We start from the raw sequence: 19,961 nt of genomic DNA, 5'->3' as shown, positions 1-19,961 counted from the left end.
GTGTGAGTCAGGAAAGAAAAACAGTCCTCTTGCTATCACTTAACCCTTTAAGGAGTGAGATCACAAATTTGTGGTTAGAATGCTCTTAACTGAACATTCTGACCCTGATGTAACAATCACTACTGGTGACTGAAACCAGCGGAGTTCTAGAACACTGACTTAGAACGTCTTCAAAGGGTTAATTGTTACTTTCTTTGGGAAGTCCCCTGACTCACAGTGGCTTAAAGAGCATCGGAAGGTTTGGAGCCCAGAATCAGGTCTGATCCAGGCAGCACAGAAACATTGGTAGTGTTTTGGTGAATACCGCGACTTTGATGCCGCTAACCGAGCGTGCCCTTAAGATTCGAGCCTGCAGGAATGCGCTCGCAACCGTCCAGCCCCCCCCCACCCCCCGGTCTTCGCTTTTGTTTTTTTGATGTCTTCTCCTCTATCAGCATCTGGCTCTGGTTTGTATTAAAACCAGAATGGCTTCCTCCTCCCCTCTCTGTGGATTGTGGCCCAGAGTTTCCCTTCATTTCCGTGTTATGGTTGGACTCGAGCGCTGCGCTCCCTGTGGAGCAGAAGTCATCTGATTTCAAGGGATTTGCATGGTTGCCCACATGCGTGTACATTTCTACATTTTGCATTGTTGTTATATCGGATGTCTGTATCATACATTGTTGTTCGCCAACAATGGCATTTGGGATTCTTGTATCTTGGGCATATTTGCTTATTTGTATTACAAATACTGAATGTTTTTTTTCTTTGTATGAAAAAAAGTGAACGCAGCAAGTTAATTTGGGTTTCATTGTGAATGGCTGTGCTCTTCTTTGCACTGGCCGCACTGTGGATGGACGTGAGAGAGAGAGAGAGTGAGAGAAAGAAAAAAGAGAGAGAGAACACTGCTCCCAGGTGCCGTGCTAACTTGCTATTGCATCTTTTTACGCAAATTATTCTCACTAGGTTGTCAGAAAATGGAAGGAAAGAAAATGTAGCTGGCATCTGCTAACTGAATAACTAAACTCGTGCAATCAGGCTCCCTCTTTGATGCCTAATTACCGCGTCTGACAGTAGCGTGCGGTGGCGACATGATTGGCTGGCGGCTTGAACAAAGGAAGAGGGGGAGGCGTGTGATTCGCTCCCGTGTCCTGCGGCGTGCGTGAATCGCGGCGACCGCGCCGAGAATGCGGAGAGAGGCTACCGGTGCCTGCCCTCGTCTGTGATTGGTCAGGTGTGCCTCGCAGGGCCCAAAGGGCAATATAACCAAAAAAAGGGGGGGCAGATGGGGGGAGGGGGGGGTTAAAAGTGCAGGTTAAAAGAAGAGTAAATTGATCTGCAAAGAGCCGTGTGCTATGCTGCAGCAGTTGCCACGGTTACGGTGTGACAGAAAGGGGCGGGGGTGGGCGTGTCCTGGAACTGTGTGGTAAAAGCCCCTCAGATGCACGCCACTCTATTAGAGTGGCTCCACCCCTTTTTTTTTTACCATGTTCCGTAAGACTGCTGATCAGACAGATGGATTAAAAATGCCCTCCTTGCCCTATTGGGAAGGCATTAATACAGTTGGTCGTTATTGTATGAATGTAACATGTTGGCCTTTTTAATGTTGAAAATGATTTTTATTGTGGTGGGGGGGGGGGGGGGGGGGGCGTGATAAGAACAGTAATTATGTAGTAGTCGAGCATATCTTTTGTCTTTAGGGAAATCCGGATGTCAGCTTTGTATGCAGTCATTTACAAGGCTGATTATATTTCTTGGCTTTGAAGCTCTAGAGGATCAGATTGCATTGTGGGACAGAACAAAGGCATTAACTGAATTTGTCTGGCCAAACCAAACACTGAGGAGAAACCCTTACGGTGCACCTTGTCAAGAACAATGAGCCAAGCATTCGATCAAATATATAATTTATTCTTTTCACAAATAGTTTGGCATATCCGTTTTGTGTTAAAAATGTAAAAAATAAAATAACAAAGAAAAAATAAAGAAAATATATATGTGTGTGTGTGCGTGTGTGCGTGTGAGCGCACTGACATGCATGTGTGTGTGTGTGTGTGTGTGTGTGCGTGTGAGCGCACTGACATGCATGTGTGTGTGTGTGTGACAGCCCTGTGCAGCTGCATGCAGCTGACTGTCCTATGTTGCAGCCCTGTGCAGCTGACTGTCCCAGTTTGCAGCCCTGTGCAGCTGCGTGCAGATCCCCTGCTGCGTAGTGGGCGTGCTGAAGCTGTCCAGCTGCGCAGCTGGGTGAAGCCAGTCCTGGCTCATCGTCATCAAAGCAGAGCAAAAAAAGATCTTTAATGGCCCTTAAGTGCCTGGCCCAAAGATCTATTGCAGATCAACTCCAGATGGTGGGATAATATTTTGGGCTAAAGAGTCACCCCACCTGTTGAAAAGAAGCACTTGAGACATCCTCGGAGTGCTCAGAGCAGCTGGGAGGTGTTTGGCTCATGGTAAGGAAATGGCCTGGACCGGTGTCCGCCTACCCTGCCAGTTTCTACTGCACCCCCTACCGTACCATAAACCTCTCAATCACTGAGCCAAAATGGCCACCTGGACCGTGGTGATCATTGAGTACTCTTTTAAATGAAGTAAGATTTTTTTTTTAATGTAATGGCCAGTCCACCTGATGTCTAAATGGGTGGTTGTCTGCATCAGTTGCTCAGGTTTTTTTTGGGGGGTTTTTTTTTTAATGAAAATCTCCTAATTTCTTGGAGCTTTCTCCAGCTGGTCTGAAGATGGCTCCTCCCCTTTGCTAACTTGTAAACCTTCTAAGATGTTTTTTTTTTTTTTTAAATATCAGCCTATTCATTTTAAGAGAGACAGAGGGAACGGAACACAGAGAGAGAGAGAGAGGTTTGTTTAGAGAGGGAGAGAGAGAGAGAGAGAGAGATTTGTTTAGAGAGGGAGAGAGAGAGAGAGAGAGAGGGAGATGGTGCACCTCCAGGTCTCTCTCTTGGCCGGTACACAAAAATCCGTGCTGTCTCAGCGAATCAAACGCCGGCTCGCTAAATGCTGATCGGACAGGACGACCTGCGGGGCGGGGGGGGAGAGGAGGGGGGGGGGGGTGCATATTTTTAGGCCTCACCCCTCCACCTGTAGGCCATGCCAGGTGAACGGGGGGTACAGACTGCGGCACAGCGTGGCACGGCATGGCATGGCGTGGCACAGCGAGAAAGGGTGCGACTGCCAAACTGCCAGCTTCACCCACCGGACGAGGTCCAAACACGCCTCGCCCGCACGCTGCTCTGGCCCAAAGACTCCTCATGTGACAGCCTTACCCATCCCAGGCCTCACCATTTGCTGCCTGGCTGTCACACATTTCTGCCCTCATTTGGTCCCATAAGATGGCTTCACTGTTTTCATGGTTCTCAATGGTATGTGAGAGCGCTGAAAAAAGCGCTCGGGTGTGAATGTTGACATATTTTCATAGTTCTTGGTTTTCTGTGTATTTATGCTGTATAGTAAATCTTTGCTTTTTTTCCATAGCTACACAGAACCCACACAGCAGGGCCATAACTACCATGTTTTCTTCTATGTCTATTTCCACGACACGTATTTAATCTCATTCCTTTGTGCAGCACTTGCACCCTAAAATGCATCCTCAATTAAATGACTTTAAATGACTTGGTTCACAAGCGGTTGCCGTGGCAGAGTGGCTACCAGCAGAGGGGTTAGTGTGCGTGCGGTTAGCAGCAGAGTGGTTAGTGGCAGAGCAGTTAGCAGCAGAGTGGTTAGTGGCAGAGCAGTTAGCAGCAGAGGGGTTAGTGTGCGTGCGGTTAGCAGCAGAGTGGTTAGTGGCAGAGCAGTTAGCAGCAGTACAGTTAGCGGTAGAGCAGTTAGCAGTTAGTGGCAGGGCAGGTAGTGGTGGAGGGCAGTTAGCAACAGAGCAGTTAGCGACAGTGCAGTTAGCGGCAGAGTGGTTAGCGACAGTGCAGTTAGCAGTAGGGCAGTTAGTGGTGCAGGGCAGTTAGCTGCAGAGGGGTTAGCAACCGTGCAGTTAGCGGGAGAGTGGTTAGCGGGAGAGTGGTTAGCGGCAGAGTGGTTAGCAGCAGTGCAGTTAGCAGTAGGGCAGTTAATGGTGCAGGGCAGTTAGCAGCAGGGCGGTTAGCAGTAGGGCAGTTAGTGGTGCAGGGCAGTTAGCGGGAGAGCGGTTAGCGGGAGAGCGCTGGTCTGGAAGTTGACAGGCTCGGCCCGTCGCTCTCTCCCCGCAGGGTCCAGGCGCCAGCCCTGGGTGCAGTTCCAGAGGAGGGCCATCGGGCTGACCCTCAACTCCACCTACGCGGAGCTGACCGCCATGCTGACCGCCGCCAAGAGCCAGTACGAGATCGGGGGATTCCCCTACCCCCTGGGCCAGGAGAGCGCCAACGGCACGGGTGAGAGAGGCGGGGGGCCCTGACCCACTTCCACATCCCCATGGTAACATGAACAATGGGCATTCCCCTTGTAATAATTCCATTAAGCCTTTGAAGGGAAGATTTTTTGGAATGTTTTTTTTTTCTTTGTTTGTTTTTTTTTTTTCAGGTGTTGCTCACATAAAATGTCCTGGAAATCCCCTGTAAAAAAAAAAAAAACAAACAGTGTGATTGGTCCAGTATTCTACATTTATGTCTGCGGTGGCTGATGATGCCATTGGGGGGGGGGCGTGCCTTTTCTTTCCGGTTCTCTCCAGGAAGTGACATCGGCTGGGCAGACCTGACGGCTGTGGCTGCGGTCAGCGCCCACCTCGTGGACCAGAATGGGACGGTGGTCCAGGTGTCGGACCCCGTGCACATCTCCATCCCGCTGCCCTCCGACACGCCCGTCAGGGCCGCCACCAGCGTCCCCGTGTGGAGGTTCGAGGCCCAGAAGGGTGAGGGGGATTACCCATAATGCATCTCTCCAAGGAAGCTCACCCACAGGCCTGCGGCTACATCACAGCCCACCTAGTCAGAGCAGAGCGTGGGGCTCAGCGGTGGTTAAAAATCAAGGCTCAGAAAGTAAAATTCGTCCCCAGTACTTTTTACAATCACAGATTTGCTAATTGGCAAAATTCTTCAGCCAGGAGGTAAAACTAATTAGTAAAATCAGCTGGTTGAGTTCAAGAGTGCTAGAAATACATGGCAGACCTTTCATTTTCTGACCCCTGGACTTTTTACCTCTGGTGCTCAGTTCAGTGCACGATCAAAACAACAGATGTCTGTTAGCCGATTGAGCTAACAGGAGTTCTTTTATATCTTTCAGGCATGCTGGGTGGTGACCAGCATGTTGTTCTTAAATAAGGCTGTGAATCATCTGGTCCTTTTGCTCCCACTTACCAAAGCAGCGTAGAAATTCAGCAGTCGTCACCATGGTGACACAAAGTTGCACAGCGATTCCCTCTTTAGTATAAAGCAAAAACCTTTACCGACAGAGTCTTTTACACTGAAACAAGACCAGGTTAAAACCTAGTATATGGCTGGACCGAACCGGCCGACGTCACAGACATGCGCGCTGTAACTTTATCACTCACTCAGTCACTCGTTCAGTCAGTCAGTCAGTCAGTCAGTCACAGACATGCGCGGTGTAACTTTATCACTCGCTCGCTCAGTCAGTCAGTCAGTCACAGACATTCGCGTTTGTAGGGCTGGCCCCGCTGTTGCGGTCCAGCCAAAAAATGAACACCCAAAGGAACTTGTATAGAAATGTAATATCTGCAAATACATCCTCTGTTCGAGCTCACGCGTGAAAATGAAACCGCGAGCAGGAGCTGCATTAATCCCCGGGAAAGCGATGCCAGTGGTGCTCGGCGCAGTAAATGGAAGATGCTTTTCATCGGCCTAATCCCAGCAGATTCGACCTCGGAAGGGTTAATCCACGCAAGCTGGGAGCCCAGAGCCCGGAGCATGAATTACATCACAGAAAACGCTTTTATACGACATTACACACGCGGTCAGAGAGACTACTGCTGAGCGGCCATACCCCTGTCAGCTGAGCAGCTCAGGTGGAAAATCCAGGTTCAGAAAGTTATGAAGTCTTCCCCAGTATTTTGTTCCAGTCACCTGGATTTGCTCATTAGCATAATTCCTCAGCCCAGAGGACGAGCTAATTAGCGAAATCAGAGTTCATGGGTGGAAGGAACTCACGACTGGACTTTTCCTGGAGCTCTAACTGTCCTGTAGGTTTTCATTTCTCCCCTAATTTGGCACGACTGCCTCTACTAATTAGCAGCTCAATGTGATCTCTAGTAGATAATTCAGTAGTTTTTAAAAATTAATACCACATGCACATTCTTCAGCGTGTCTGGCATAGCACAAAGGACTACTCGCAGGTGGATCCAATAATAAGAACAGGTACCAGGAAGCACTGTGCTGCACACACCTGAGAGGCAGGTAGGAGGAAGGACTACATGTGTCCAGTAGAGGGCGCTGTGACAAAGGATATGGCGTTCATTGTTCTCTCATAGTGCATTTTAGGGAAGTGTAACGCACTGGAAGATGGAGAACGAGCGGCAGAGTTGCATCGTGGGGCTGTTTGGAAGCTCAGGAAGCTGTCTAAGGTGGAGGGGGAAAGGGGTGACATTATGGGGTAGCGCTGCCCAAAATGGTCAAACGGGCTGTCCCACATCTGTGTTTCCACTGTGCGGGCGACAGCAGCCGTGCGGTTTCTCCACAGCTGTCTCTCTGTATTTCCAGCTTTGGCGCAACCATCTGCCAGGAAGCCACGTCTTTCTTATCTGGCTGTCTGTCAGTCTTCAAGGGATACAAACAGTCCCCCATTCCAAACCTCTCTGAAGTTACACACACTTATACAACACACGCACACACACATACACACACACACACACATACACATAAACATGCACGCACACGCACACATACATGCACATCACACACCCATCACACACACACAAAGTATGCATGTACACACGCGCACACACACATACACGAACATCACATACCCATCACATACACGCACACATACATGCACATCACACACACACACAAAGTACGCATGCACACACACGCACGCACACACATACACGTACATCACATACCCATCACACACACATGCAACACACACACACACACACACAAGGGGAGAGAGCTCTTTCACTTCTGTCCTCAGTCAACTGAAATAAATGACATTGTTCGGTATGAAACATTGCCGTCAGTCAGGCTCTGTCAGAACTGGTCATGTCTTCTTACTGCACAGCTTGATGCCTGTGAGAAAGAAGATTTACAGCCTTGTCTCAGAGTGTTAAATATGCGGTGTGTTTTATAGATTTTAATGGGGGGAGAAGCCCGTGGCGCCCATTTTGCTGTATCCCAGTGTAATAAATCGCGCGCTGCAGCAGCAGTAAAACCGGCGGGTTTTATCGGCAGCTAATCTGTGACGGCTCGCGACCGCGCGGCTCGTTTGTGCGCCTTAATAGGCCGGCGGCTGGGCTGTCAGTCAAGGAGAGCGTCTGAGAACTTGGCGGCTTCGTCTCCCTGCAGCCTCGTTCGAAACGGAAATGTAATAATCGGTGTGTGCGCGGGTTGGCCTAAAAAACCCAGCCTGACCGCACGGCTACCGGCTACATGGCTACGCGGCTACGCGGCTACATGCGATGGAGGTGGCGAACTGTGACAGAGGGAGGGAAGTTAAAGAAAAAAGTATTCGGTCTCACGAAGTGCCGCCGCCCCCCCCCCCCCACCCCTCCCTTGGGAGGAAGTCCAGCCCGTGTAGGCCCCTTTGATCCCCTCCACCTCCCATCCCCCGCCGGAGTTTGTGGTGGGGGGCGGGGGGGGTGGTGGCAGCCTGACGCTCCCTCTCCAGAAGCCCCAGGGCTGATGGGTTTGTAGCGTCATTGTTTTTCCACACTCAGGCATGTCAGGGGAGTCCTCTGTGGCCTCCATTGTTGTTGTTATGGCGACTGAGCGAGCGCAAAGAGGATTCCAAATCAGCGGCGGGCCTAACCCTGCGGCGCTCTGCTGCCCCCTAGTGTCTGGGGTCTGAACCTTTAACCTATTCAGTTGGCTGACATTCCTGGAAACCAGAAAAAAAGGGTGACATGCTATCAGTCGCCCGCTAGCATTAACCAGTCGTCTGGTTTAGCTGTGTAAGGCAAAACCTTTTTTCAAGTGTTCAAGTCAGTTTTGATCAACATCTCACTGCAGCTCCACCTGTTTTGTGATTCGTCAATCCTCGCTCTCATTGATGTTCTGCGTACACGCCTGCTAGCGTATTGAGCTGCAGCTCGTGGTAAAACTTTTACTTGCTGGCGCTTGCTGGGTTTTAGGGGGGGGTTGAGAGAACAAAAAAAAAGATATGACCCGCATAAACCCTTTGGAACTCATTTCCTGAATACAAATTTGTTTTTTGTTCTTTTTTTGGGTGCTGGAAGAGATCACCGGCGAAATGAGAAGTCTTATTGCGGGTTCGTGTGCGACGTGTGATCTGAGGTGTGAGATTGCCTGGTTCACAGCAGTGTCCCCGACGGGGGTGTATATCTGCCAGGCGACAGCGTCAGATCCGCCGTAACCGCCACCAGGTCTGAGCCTGCCTCAGAGAACATGGCGGTGCGTTACCAGGCGGCGTGTAGATCACAGAGCAGGGGTCTGCAGCCCTGGTCCTGGAGAGCCACAGAGCTCTGCCGCTCGTTATTGTTACTCCGCGCTTGATTAATCAATTAGAGCAGCTGATTACACTGTTCACTCGCTTCACTTGGCTGTTGGGTCTGAAAAAAGAGAAAAAAAGGGGGAAGGAGAGAAGGGGAAGAAAAAGAGAAATGGGGAAGGGGAGGACAAAGAGAAAAGAAGGGGGGAGTGGGAGAAGGGGAAGAACAAGAGAAAGAGAGTGGGGGAAGGAGAGATGGGGAAAAAAAGATAAATGGGGAAGGAGAGAAGGGGAGGACAAAGAGAAAAGAGGGGGGAGTGAGAGAAGGGGAAGAACAAGAGAAAGAGAATGGGGGAAGGAGAGATGGGGAAAAAAGGATAAACAGGGAAGGAGAGAAGGGGAGGACAAAGAGGAAAGAGGGGGGAGTGAGAGAAGGGGACGTTGGGGACCGGCAGGGTTGTCGGATTCGCCTGTCAGGATGCGTTATGCCACAGCTCTCGCCTGTCCCAGCCCCAGGGCATGCTGGGAAATCATAACTGTATAAAACTGACTCGCTTGCTATTGCAGCTTTGGGACCCATTTGCTTGAATTAAAATGGTTTCTTTAGCCGCGTTTCCACCAAAATTACCCGGAACTTTCAGTCCCAGGAACTACTTTACCAGGAACTAAAAGGTTCCGGCAGCCAATGGTTGTCTGCGTTTCCACCGGGGTCTAAAGTACCGCGAAGATTAGGCAAATTAGCCCACTGACGTTGTCGTCGGTCCATCTGTCATATGATTTCTTCTGTAACTCCATACTACCACCGAAGTAGCCTACATTATTTTCTAATAACCGGGACAGCCCGGAGGGGTTTATTCCACTTATATACAACGGGTTACCAACAATGACTATATATGGTTACTTTTGTATTTATTGATTTTCATATATCCTCTCAAACACATTCATTAACAGCAGAAAACATGCACACGTTGTAAACAATTTGCTGTTTTATTACTTTCTCGTCGTCAATTCCATATAGGCTAATCGTAAAAAATGACAAGAATAAAACGAAAACTCGGACTTGCGTGAAAATGTAAATTAGTAGTGGTACAGCCACCGTTTGCTTTCCTTCGAAGTTACTGCTAGCCGAGCAGCGAAGTGTGCCCTCCAGATGCGAACCATGCACCATAAATGAGTCCATAATCTTCCTGGTCTTTTCGTGGAATTGAAAAATGGCAGTAAAATTGAGTAAAATTACGGCAGTCTGAAAAAGCTAAAGGGAAGATTACTAGAATTAACCTGTTATTTTACCCGGATAAAAAGTGCGGAAGGTGATTTCCAGTTTGCTTGTACTGTATCACCAATGTTAATTATGCAGAACTACCGCATACCTCACATAACTGTATCAAACGTTTTGAGTCAATTACAACGGGCTAACAAAGAAAATCCGGAAGAAAATATTCAGCAACCGAATTAATCCGTTTGAATGTTTTGGTAGCCTACGTAATATGCTGTCCCAGCACGAATTCTTAGCATTTTATAAAACGAATACTAAAGCAAGAAAAGAACAGAAGAGCACACGTTATAATTCCAAGACGTTGACAGGCTATAACCAAAAGTAGGCTACTGCGCCGCATAACATACAAGTTTGATTTGAAGTTATTATGAAAATAAATTGGTTTGCCGCTGCATATTTTCAAACATGGCGGGTAATGGCGGAAAATAAATACAACACAAATGCTACGAGTACTCGACCAATCAGAAATGTTCAGCGCTGCAAGCTCCACCCAAAAGGTTCCTGTACTTTCGGAAAGTACTACCCCCCGAGCAGGAACCTTTTGGGGGGTAAAACAAAGCCCCCAGAACTAAATTTAGACCCTAGTTCCTGCGGTGGAAACGCACTGAGTTCCTCAAAAGGTTCCTAGTTCCGGGGTATAGTTCCTGCGGTGGAAACGCGGCTTTTGCTTACACTCTAATTTGCAATTGCTTATATTTTTCAAGCATTATGTTTGTTTGTACAATACATTCTGCTAATGTAAGCAAAACGGCATAGATAGAACTCAGACGCTTATGTGTGCATTGCAATGTATCTCATTTTGGGCCCAGTGGTGCATGTTTGCATGGGTCAAACATGCATTTAGTGTCATTTTAACTTATGCCATCTTAAAAAGACCTCACTGTGTCGTCCTGGCAACGCTCCTGTCTGATGTTGCATTGATTGATGGCTGATTGCCTTCTTCTCGCAGGTCTGTGGGTCAGGAACGGGACGGGGTACATTAAAAAGGACGGGACACAGATGACCTGGAGTTTCGTGGCCTCCCAGCTGGGCTACTGGCTGGCAGCCTTTCCAACAGACACAGGTACCCTTCACACACACACCAGGGGCTCATGGCATATGGCTCAGCATTCCAGGGTCAGCACTCCAGGATCAGTATTCCAGGGTCAGCATTCCAGTTTCAGTTTTCCAGGGTCAGCATTCCAAGATTAGTATTCCTGGATCCGTATTCCAGGTTCAGCCTTCCAGGATCAGCATTCCAGGATCTGTATTCCTGGCCTGCAGTGAACATCAGGCTGTATGGGAATTTCCTATTCATATTTAGACATTTAGAAGAGACGCTTAGCTTCTTTTCCCACCGCAGACTACAGCTAAGCTTGGAGTCAGAGGAAGACTTTTCTTTCATGGCAAAGTGCCTTCTCATCAAATAATAATGATACTTATTATAATAATAATAATTTCAGATTTCATATTCACAGTCGTCTGTGGCGAACTTAATGGTATCAGTTCTTCTGGCTGGCTCACTGTGATTAAGACATTGATAGCAGTAGTGGTCTCACCCTGGTGACTTGTGGGATATCTCCGGTCCTCCAGGCATGGCTGTGAACCCCCCGGGCCTGGGTGACATCACCACGTACCACACCATCTTCCTGCTGGCCATCCTGGGCTCCCTGGCCCTGCTGGTGCTGGTGCTGCTGTGTCTTCTGCTGTATCACTGCAGGTACGGGCCCTGGCCAAACCACCCGCTGTTCCCCCGTACACCCCAAAAATCGAAGGTCCCCCCACCCTCTGGTCCGCAACTGAAATGCATCATCATCATCATCATCATCATCATCATCGCAGGCATTTAGCAGACGCTCTTATCCAGAGCGACTTACACAAGTTTTTTTTTTACATAGCATTTACACTGCATCCATTTATACAGCTGGATATATACTGGAGCAATGCAGGTTGAGTACCGTGCTCAAGGGTACAACGGAAGTGTCCTACCCGGGGATCAAACCTGTGACCTTTAGGTTACCAGACCAGTTCCTTACTAGTTATACTACACTGCCGCCCCAGGCAGTTCCCCTTCCCCCTCCCCCTTCAGTGCACCCACCCTGCAAGAGTCAAAAATAAGCCAATCCCAAGTATTTTAGTCTCATATTTGGATTTAAAAATGTATTTCTATTACCTTTTTGCTGAAGAAGACAAAAACATTGCCAATGAGGTGAGGCAGTTTGACTCATTTCAAGATTGACCGATAGTGTAAGAACACTTGTCAAGCAAGCTGTGTCGTAAACCAAGCTAATACTTGTAATGAAACTTCAAATTTTTTTTTTTTTTTTTCAAGACAAAAACACTTGTTTGTCTTGAAAGACAGGCTTTTTCTGCTGATCCATGACTGGATCTCTGGTGCCAGCACTGGGCACAGCCCTCCATGGGGGTCAGCGTAAAAATCTGTTTGGTGCATCACATGCAGGCGGTTCCAAAACTGTATGAACCCGTGACCCAAGTGAGCATGTACATTTCTGAGGTCATCTCAAGTTAAAATTATCAGCTCAAAACTGCAGGCCTGCGCTGTGTTTCCTGCTGTGCTCTCCCCGATTGTGAAACTCCCTCTTATCTTTCATCAGAAATGCTGAAGCTACCGCTATTTTTAAAACCCAGCTGAATGCCTTCCTCTTTGATTTGGCTTGTAGCAAATAATGTGCGACAGAATGAAACACGCTTAGCCTTTTAGTGTCCTTTTTTTGTTCATTGTTTTGGTTTTGTCTCTTTTTTTTCTCACTACTTTGCTCTTAATTGTTCTGTGCCTTGGTGTGAAGAATGCTATATTAAAATAATACTGATTGATTGATTGATTGATTGATTTAATTCTTTTGCTATTCAGATTCAATTCATTTAATTAATTGTGAATATTTGTATTATCTCCTGCCAAGCAATCAGAACAGTTCAACAGTAAAATTACAACTGAGGCTAACACCATGGATTTTCTCATCTAAACAAAAATAATAATTTTATTTATACTTTCCTTGCTCGGCTTTCAAACCATATAATCCAAGGGCAATAAAAGAGATGAATTAAACAAAATGAACAAAGAGGACACAGTAATTTAATATGCAGAGGCAGTGAAATAAAAACATTGCGCAAAAACATAAAACAAGCACTATAAAGACGGAAGTGATACGCTTGTCAAAACAGCAGCTCAGACTTCTGCTCTTTTTTTCATGTTTTCTTGAGTGTAAAAGGACTGAAAGGCTTTTAGGAATTAGTGGCACATTGCATTACATTCATTTCGCTCCTTGGGGGGTTCAGGCCTGGTTTTTGCTCTTTTTCTGCTTCTCTGCAAAAGCGTCTTTGTGGCAGTTTTCTGTAAAGGACGCCACACAGATAAAATGCATTTGACTTGACTTATTCGGGACGTGAAATCACGTGGATGTCAGTCACCCGCGGGTGTTCTGTGACCCCTCTCCTCCCTCCCCTCTGTGTGGTGTCGTTTCAGGAGGCGGTGCCTGAAACCACGGCAACAGCACCACAAGCTGCAGGCGTCCTCCGCCCTGGACGGCTCCAGGCGCGACCAGGGGACCTCCACCTCGCACCTCCACCTGATCAGCAGCGGGCGGCCGGACGCGGGCTCCGCCTGCGGCGGCGACGCCGACGGCCTCAAGTCCGAGCTGACCTCGCGGGACGAGTTCTTCCGGGACGTCCCGGCCCACAAGTCAGCGCGGGTCAACGCGGGCACGTACACGCGCAGGGGCGAGGGCTTCCCGCCGAAACCCGCCAACCCCGGCGACGCCCGGAACCAGGACAAGCGGCGCAACGGCGGCGGCGGCGGCGGCAGCGCCAACGACAACCAGGGCTACGCCTCGGACCCGCCCTCCCCGCCGCCCGCCTTCGCCGGGCGCTACCAGGACAGCCGGCCGCCCGAATACTCCGCCTCCCAGCCGGCGGACCCCCTGGCCCGGGCCGCCGCCCCCCTCAACACCCAGCCGGGCCAGCTGATCTTCTGCAGCTCCATGGACCAGATGAACGAGAGCATGTACCGCAGCGTGGTGCCCACGCTGGTCATCCCCGCCCACTACATGCGGCTGTCCTCGGACCTCTCCGCCGTGGAGCAGGCCCTGGAGCAGCAGCAGCTGCAGCAGCAGGACCGCGAGGGCATCCAGGTGAGCGTGACGCTGCCCCGCCCGCGGGGGGCCCCGGGCCAGCAGGGCCCCCCCCAGCAGCAGCAGCAGCAGCAGCAGGGCCAGCGGGGCGGCCCGCCCCAGCAGCAGCAGGAGGGCGAGGACCCCGTGCGCATCCCCGTGCTCTTCGACGACTCGGCCATGAGCCAGATGAGCGAGGAGCTGCAGGCGCTGACCGAGCAGAAGCTGCTGGAGCTGGGGGTGAAGCCGCACCCCCGGGCCTGGTTCGTCTCCCTGGACGGCCGCTCCAACTCGCTGGTGCGCCACTCCTACATCGAGCTGGGGAACGAGCGCGGCGGCCTGGGCCTCGGCAGCGGCGGTGGCGGCTCGCGTCCCGGCGATGGCCTAGGCCCCGCCCCCGGCAGGGCGGAGTCCCGCGGCGGCCGGCAGCCCCAGCGGACGCCGGGGGAGCGCAGGGGTCGCGCCGCCAAGGCCTACGCCAGGCCGGCGTGCGCCAACGACACCAAGACCGCAGCCGCCGCTGGCAACGGCGAGGGCAGGGCTGCCCCGAGCTCGCCCGAGGACAACTCCCTGGCCCCACTGCTGGACGAGGCCCCGGGGCCGCGGGGGGCCACCTTCCCCCGCCGGGGGCCCAACAGCTCCCGCGCCGGCGGCGGCGGCGGCGGCGGGACGCGGCGGAGCTCGGCGACCAGCCCCGAGGTGGAGGAGAACGACCTGGACGACAAAGACGACGACGGGGAGAACAAGAAGAGCCCCTGGCAGAGGCGCGAGGAGCGCCCCCTAATGGTCTTCAACGTGAAGTAGGGCCCACGGCAGCCCTCGCAAGGATCCTGAGGCCCTGTGTCCTTATAGACAGTGTCTTTATAGACTCTTCCTGAAACCCATTTAAGGGGGGGGGGGCGGATTCTGGTCACCAAAGGAATCGGGAGAACAGCACAACGAACAGCCTGTAAAATGTGAGAAATAGGATCCACAGAGCCCCTGTGCTTGGAGCCATCCACTCCTGTGAGGGGGGAGGGGGGGGGATTTCTTCACCTCCCTCTAACTTCCGTGAACCCTTGGGCCTCTTTCCTTAGCATCTATCCCAGCATTCCTAGCATGCAAATATGCCATACCCCCCCCCTCCCCCTTTAGCTTTCCTCATTTGACCCGAGCTCTGAGGAACCCAGTAACACTACAGAGGCTAACGAGAGAACCCAGTGGAATTGTGGGACATTTTGATTTCATCTCTCCTTTTCAGTATTTTTCATTAGCGGGAACACTGGAAGTGTTGACCTCACTTTTCGCAAGGCCCTCATTTGTCCGGAGAGATCCCTGGGACCAGCAGTGCGGGTGTTGCAGTACTTCCGTGTGACCAGAGGGAAACGCGCTGGCTCAGCTGAACCGTGTGGAACGAGCACATCAGCACTTAATCACAGACGGAACAGGAAGTTCCTCCATCTTCCTCTAACTTGCTTGAACCTCAATCACAGACGGAACAGGAGGTGTGATGGAAGGTCTGGGTTCTTCTTCTCTGTCACTCGTTGCTTTTGAGCATCTTGGAGAAGTTTTTCTCTGAACTGTGGGGTTCCTGCAGTTAGGAATGGACCTGGAGCTTGATAGCGTGCTTTGGTGGAGTTGCCCTGGAAATACTGCATTTTTTGGCATTTTGACTCCATTTTGTTTCGACAGCTTACTAATCATATGATGAGATCAGATAGTGGCACAGTGCTTACTGAAACCTGGATAACACCACAAAAAGATAACTTTTTTAAGTGCTGAAAACAAACTGCGGACATTTATCATTTATGTTCAGTTTTACTTGGGAGACCATCCCTGTGTGTATCGTATGTGGAAGCGGGCCTAAGAAGAAAGGTAATGTTTTCCAGTGGCCATTTGAGAGCAATTAGAAGTAGCCTAATATTTTGAGGCCATACACAATTAGTACTTTACACACTAAATTAGCACAGGATTCCCTTTAAGATATAATATCAGGTATTTCATAATCTCCCACAAGATTATGTATTTCATAATCTTCTGAATAACAGAAAGTGACAAATGTACAGTCTAAAGATAGTTTCCCTATTCAAAAGCTTCCACCTCAATTTCTTATAGTAGCAAAGGGAATTTACCGTATTAAATAGGGACCCAACATTAATCCCTATAAACTTTGGCAGGCTTAAAACTCAATCTTTAAACTCAATCCGTGTGACAAACTAATATAGTACATTTAGTACTAGTGATGGTGGTGATAATATTTGTTTGTTTTTTTGATGAGGTTCCTCCTCTGTAGCGTATTAAGCACCTGGAACTGTTATGAATTATTTGGTCTCGTGGAGATCACATTTGCTACGTGTGACTCTTGCCAGACCAGAGCATTTTTTGATTTTGCAGTTTCGCAATGGCTACAAACACAGCTCACCAGTGTGATTTCCAGTGATGGGGAAATGGCTTGACCCCGTCTGCTCATTTTGATATAGACTAATATGGTGAAGTTCCACTCGAGGCGTTTACGTTTCTATACGGTGTTAAACTGCCGACTATTCGACGAGCCAATTACAATCGCTGCGCTGTGTCCTCACAGTGCCTGGAGCTGCCCCCGTTTGTTCAGTAGTTAGCATTCTCTCCGGTTCCAGATCTCCGAATTTCCTCTCTTTCTCCCTCTCTCTCTCTCTCTCTCTCTTTTCCTTTAGTCTTTCGGAGGTCATTACCACTTTGGAGCGCTGTTGTGCCACGCTTGAAAAAGCTGTAGTGGAGCCATTTAGCGCATCAGCACGTAGCGTAGCACACGCAGGCTCGAAGCGGACTCTAACGGGAACTTTGTGTTACCGAGCGCGTGCTTGCAGGTGTACGCTTACACACCGCAGCTACTCAGAGGCCCGCCATTTACATCCGCTACACTTGCAGTAGCGAGGGGACATTTTTGTGGAAAGGAAACTGAGAGGATGTCTGTGTTCGCTGGATACAGGACCAGAGCCAAAATGGAGGGAGGGGGGCACAGTGAACGAGGCTCACCCTGTTCCGCAGTAAGCAAAAAAGCAATGTCTGAGCCACAGATGAGCATCCAGGAGCCCCAGAGACCCACAATGCATCATTCTCCTGCTCCCAAGTGCCTTCACTTCCCCTGCTGTAGTGGCCAGCACAGAAGGGCCTTTCTTAGCATGTGATAACAGATGCTTTGTGAGTGCAATCAGATCCAGGTCCTTTAGCATTGTAGAGACAAGCATGTGAGCTCACACTCCTTCCCCTCCCATTACTGAGCATGCTCAGTGATGCCAATGACTAGCACTTTTCCCCATAATGGCGTACACTGCAAAAAAAAAAAGTTTGTCTTAACAAGTGCTTTAAAATCTTATTTCTTTCTCTCAAGTAGAAAATATTAGCTTGTTTTAAGTTACTTTTTGCTTGACAAGTGAAATTGTTCCCATTGACTAATCTTGAAATGAGTCAAACTGTCTGACCAGATGTGTTCCTCTCACCACTGATTCTGGATCAGTGCTGGAGAGCACTGTCTCCACAGGGTGTACTTCTCTCCACTGATTCTGGATCAGTTCTGGAGAGCACTGTCTGCTCAGTGTGTTCCTCTCACCACTGATTCTGGATCAGTGCTGGAGAGCACTGTCTCCACAGGGTGTACTTCTCTCCACTGATTCTGGATCAGTTCTGGAGAGCACTGTCTGCTCAGTGTGTTCCTCTCACCACTGATTCTGGATCAGTTCTGGAGAGCACTGTCTGCTCAGTGTGTTCCTCTCACCACTGATTCTGGATCAGTTCTGGAGAGCACTGTCTGCTCAGTGTGTTCCTCTCACCACTGATTCTGGATCAGTTCTGGAGAGCACTGTCTGCTCGGTGTGTTCCTCTCACCGCTGATTCTGGATCAGTGCTGGAGAGCACTGTCTGACCAGCGTGTGCCTTTCTCCACTGATTCTGGATCAGTGCTGGAGAGCACTCTCTGCTCAGTGTGTTCCTCTCACCACTGATTCTGGATCAGTGCTGGAGAGCACTGTCTGACCAGCGTGTGCCTTTCTCCACTGATTCTGGATCAGTTCTGGAGAGCACTGTCTGCTCAGTGTGTTCCTCTCACCACTGATTCTGGATCAGTGCTGGAGAGCACTGTCTGACCAGCGTGTGTCTTTCTCCGCTGGCTGTCACCAGACCATAAAATGAATACCAGGAAGCACTCTGCCTTGGGTACCCTACACACGACTTTCAAAAACCTGACAGGGGAGACCGTCTCATGTTTAATGACCGCCTCGTATAAAAATCGCATGCCAAGTCCAGCCTAGGAACGCTCGCGCTACGCGCGTAGCCACAGGCAGCGGTCACGGGGGGGGTCACATGCTACACGGGCCACCCCCGAAGCGATGACATCATATCAGTTTAATATTCCCGCAAGAGATGCTAACTGGCTTGAGGCTGGATCGGGAGGGCTGTGGATGAGCCTCTGGCCGCCTAATTCTAAATCTGGCAACCCTAAGAGCAACGCAGTGGTCTTCATTCATACCATGTTTCGGGCATTAAAATGCACACCCTCCTGGTGTCCTTTTGTTCCTGAATGTTGTCCTGCACTGCTGTCTTCAGATACCTTTTTTGTTTTTACTGTGGTTGCACACCTCAGAATTTAGCTTTTGTTCATTAGGCTGTTTTAAAGTGAATTAGATGTGAGGGGGGTTTTTTGTTGTTGTTGTTTTGTTTTGTTTTATAAGGCTGTGTAAAGAGATCCTATAAATCCATTTTGTTTAACCCCAACCTGTGGTAAACTTCAGGCTTCTGCTATCAATCAGACATGATGTTGGCTTTGTGAATTTCACTGTCTTTATCCACTAACAGCGCTGGCAAGAAAATGTCTAAGCTAGCTTTCTGTGAATCATTCCTGCCCACAACTAGAACATGAGTCCACATAAGGTGAGGCTGTTACACACTCATGTGGACGGTTGAACTATTTTGTATTTTGTGAACATATGAATAATGAATTATTAATATCAGTACCTTAGTCCTGAATCGTTGCTTTATATGGTTGAAATTGTTTTCAACTGTTTGTTGGGTCGTTGCCCAGAATTGGTCACCGAGGGGCAGTCTGCGATGGAGAGTTCTAATCTCCACTAGGTGGCAGCATTGGGCAAAAAAAAAAAACTGCTGCCAAGTTATCTATGAGCTAGAATGATGGTTCAGTGTAACATTTGAAGTGTTTCCCTCCCTGTTTCATGCACATAAATGGTTTTGATATATAAATGAGAATGTGTTGTGAATCAAAAAACCCTACTTGACTGGTTAAAGGTTTGTGATCGCTTGATCTACTAGCCTCACTGATGCCACACCCACTTCCTTCTCACTCGTGTTCTGATAGAGTCTCTGCCTTTTATGCTTGCTCTTCTTTAAAATAAACAAAAACGTTATTGTACAAAAGATTAAAGCTTTTAATGAGGTATGTTTCAAGAGAGTGTTTATCCTGTCTGTTCTTTCGTGTTATGGGTCCCTCTAGTGGACTTATTATGAAGGTTTGTTGCAGTGGCTCACAGAGAAGTTAATCCATGTTACAGTAAAGTTGCGAAAGGCCAATGCCATTTTTAGCTTCCTGAAGAAAAGCAAATGTTTTTTTATTTTATTTTATTAAATCAACTCAGCAATCTACAGATGCTGACACACCAGGGCCACTGAAAACAATACAATCTGCAAAATACAGAGTGCAGTTTTCCTCCCGAAATGCACTAGTGTACGGTTTGTGTTGCAGTGCTACATACAGATATTTTTGTACCCTGCTGTGGTGTGTGGGTTGACCAGCGGTGTTTCCGGGACTCAGGTAAACAGCGTGGTAAACAGGTGGTCACCACCCACACTTTACCTGTTTAGGTACAAGACAGCCTTCCTCGATTTTTAGGTCTCAGTCATGATCAAGCGTTGACTACTCTTTCCCAGTTATCCACAAGGCCTGGATTCAATCAGAGTATAATTTTTAGTGATTCTATTTTGGATCACCTGTATTAATTTCTGTTTGTGAAGATGTGTGTTTGACATGCCAGACAAATATTATGAATACAATGCCAAAGAAATTGATTCGCATAAAATGC

General features: G+C 49.1%; 1 protein-coding gene across 1 annotated transcript in view; it reads left to right on the top strand.

Moving 5' to 3' along the window:
• Positions 1 to 19,331, top strand: part of LOC118216036 (protein FAM171A2-like) — a 33,282-nt gene extending 13,951 nt beyond the window's left edge. The window contains exons 4-8 of the mRNA XM_035397041.1: positions 4,188 to 4,349; positions 4,646 to 4,825; positions 10,758 to 10,871; positions 11,381 to 11,507; positions 13,272 to 19,331. Of these exons, the coding sequence (XP_035252932.1) occupies positions 4,188 to 4,349; positions 4,646 to 4,825; positions 10,758 to 10,871; positions 11,381 to 11,507; positions 13,272 to 14,718 (2,030 nt within the window). The 3' untranslated portion in view covers positions 14,719 to 19,331. The remainder of the gene's footprint in view (positions 1 to 4,187; positions 4,350 to 4,645; positions 4,826 to 10,757; positions 10,872 to 11,380; positions 11,508 to 13,271) is intronic.
• The last annotated feature ends 630 nt before the right edge of the window (positions 19,332 to 19,961 follow it).

This window comes from Anguilla anguilla, chromosome 17 (genome assembly GCF_013347855.1).
Source record: "Anguilla anguilla isolate fAngAng1 chromosome 17, fAngAng1.pri, whole genome shotgun sequence".
Lineage (NCBI taxonomy): Eukaryota > Metazoa > Chordata > Actinopteri > Anguilliformes > Anguillidae > Anguilla > Anguilla anguilla.
Note: the sequence above shows the minus strand (reverse complement) of the source record. Positions and strands in the feature narration are given on the sequence as shown.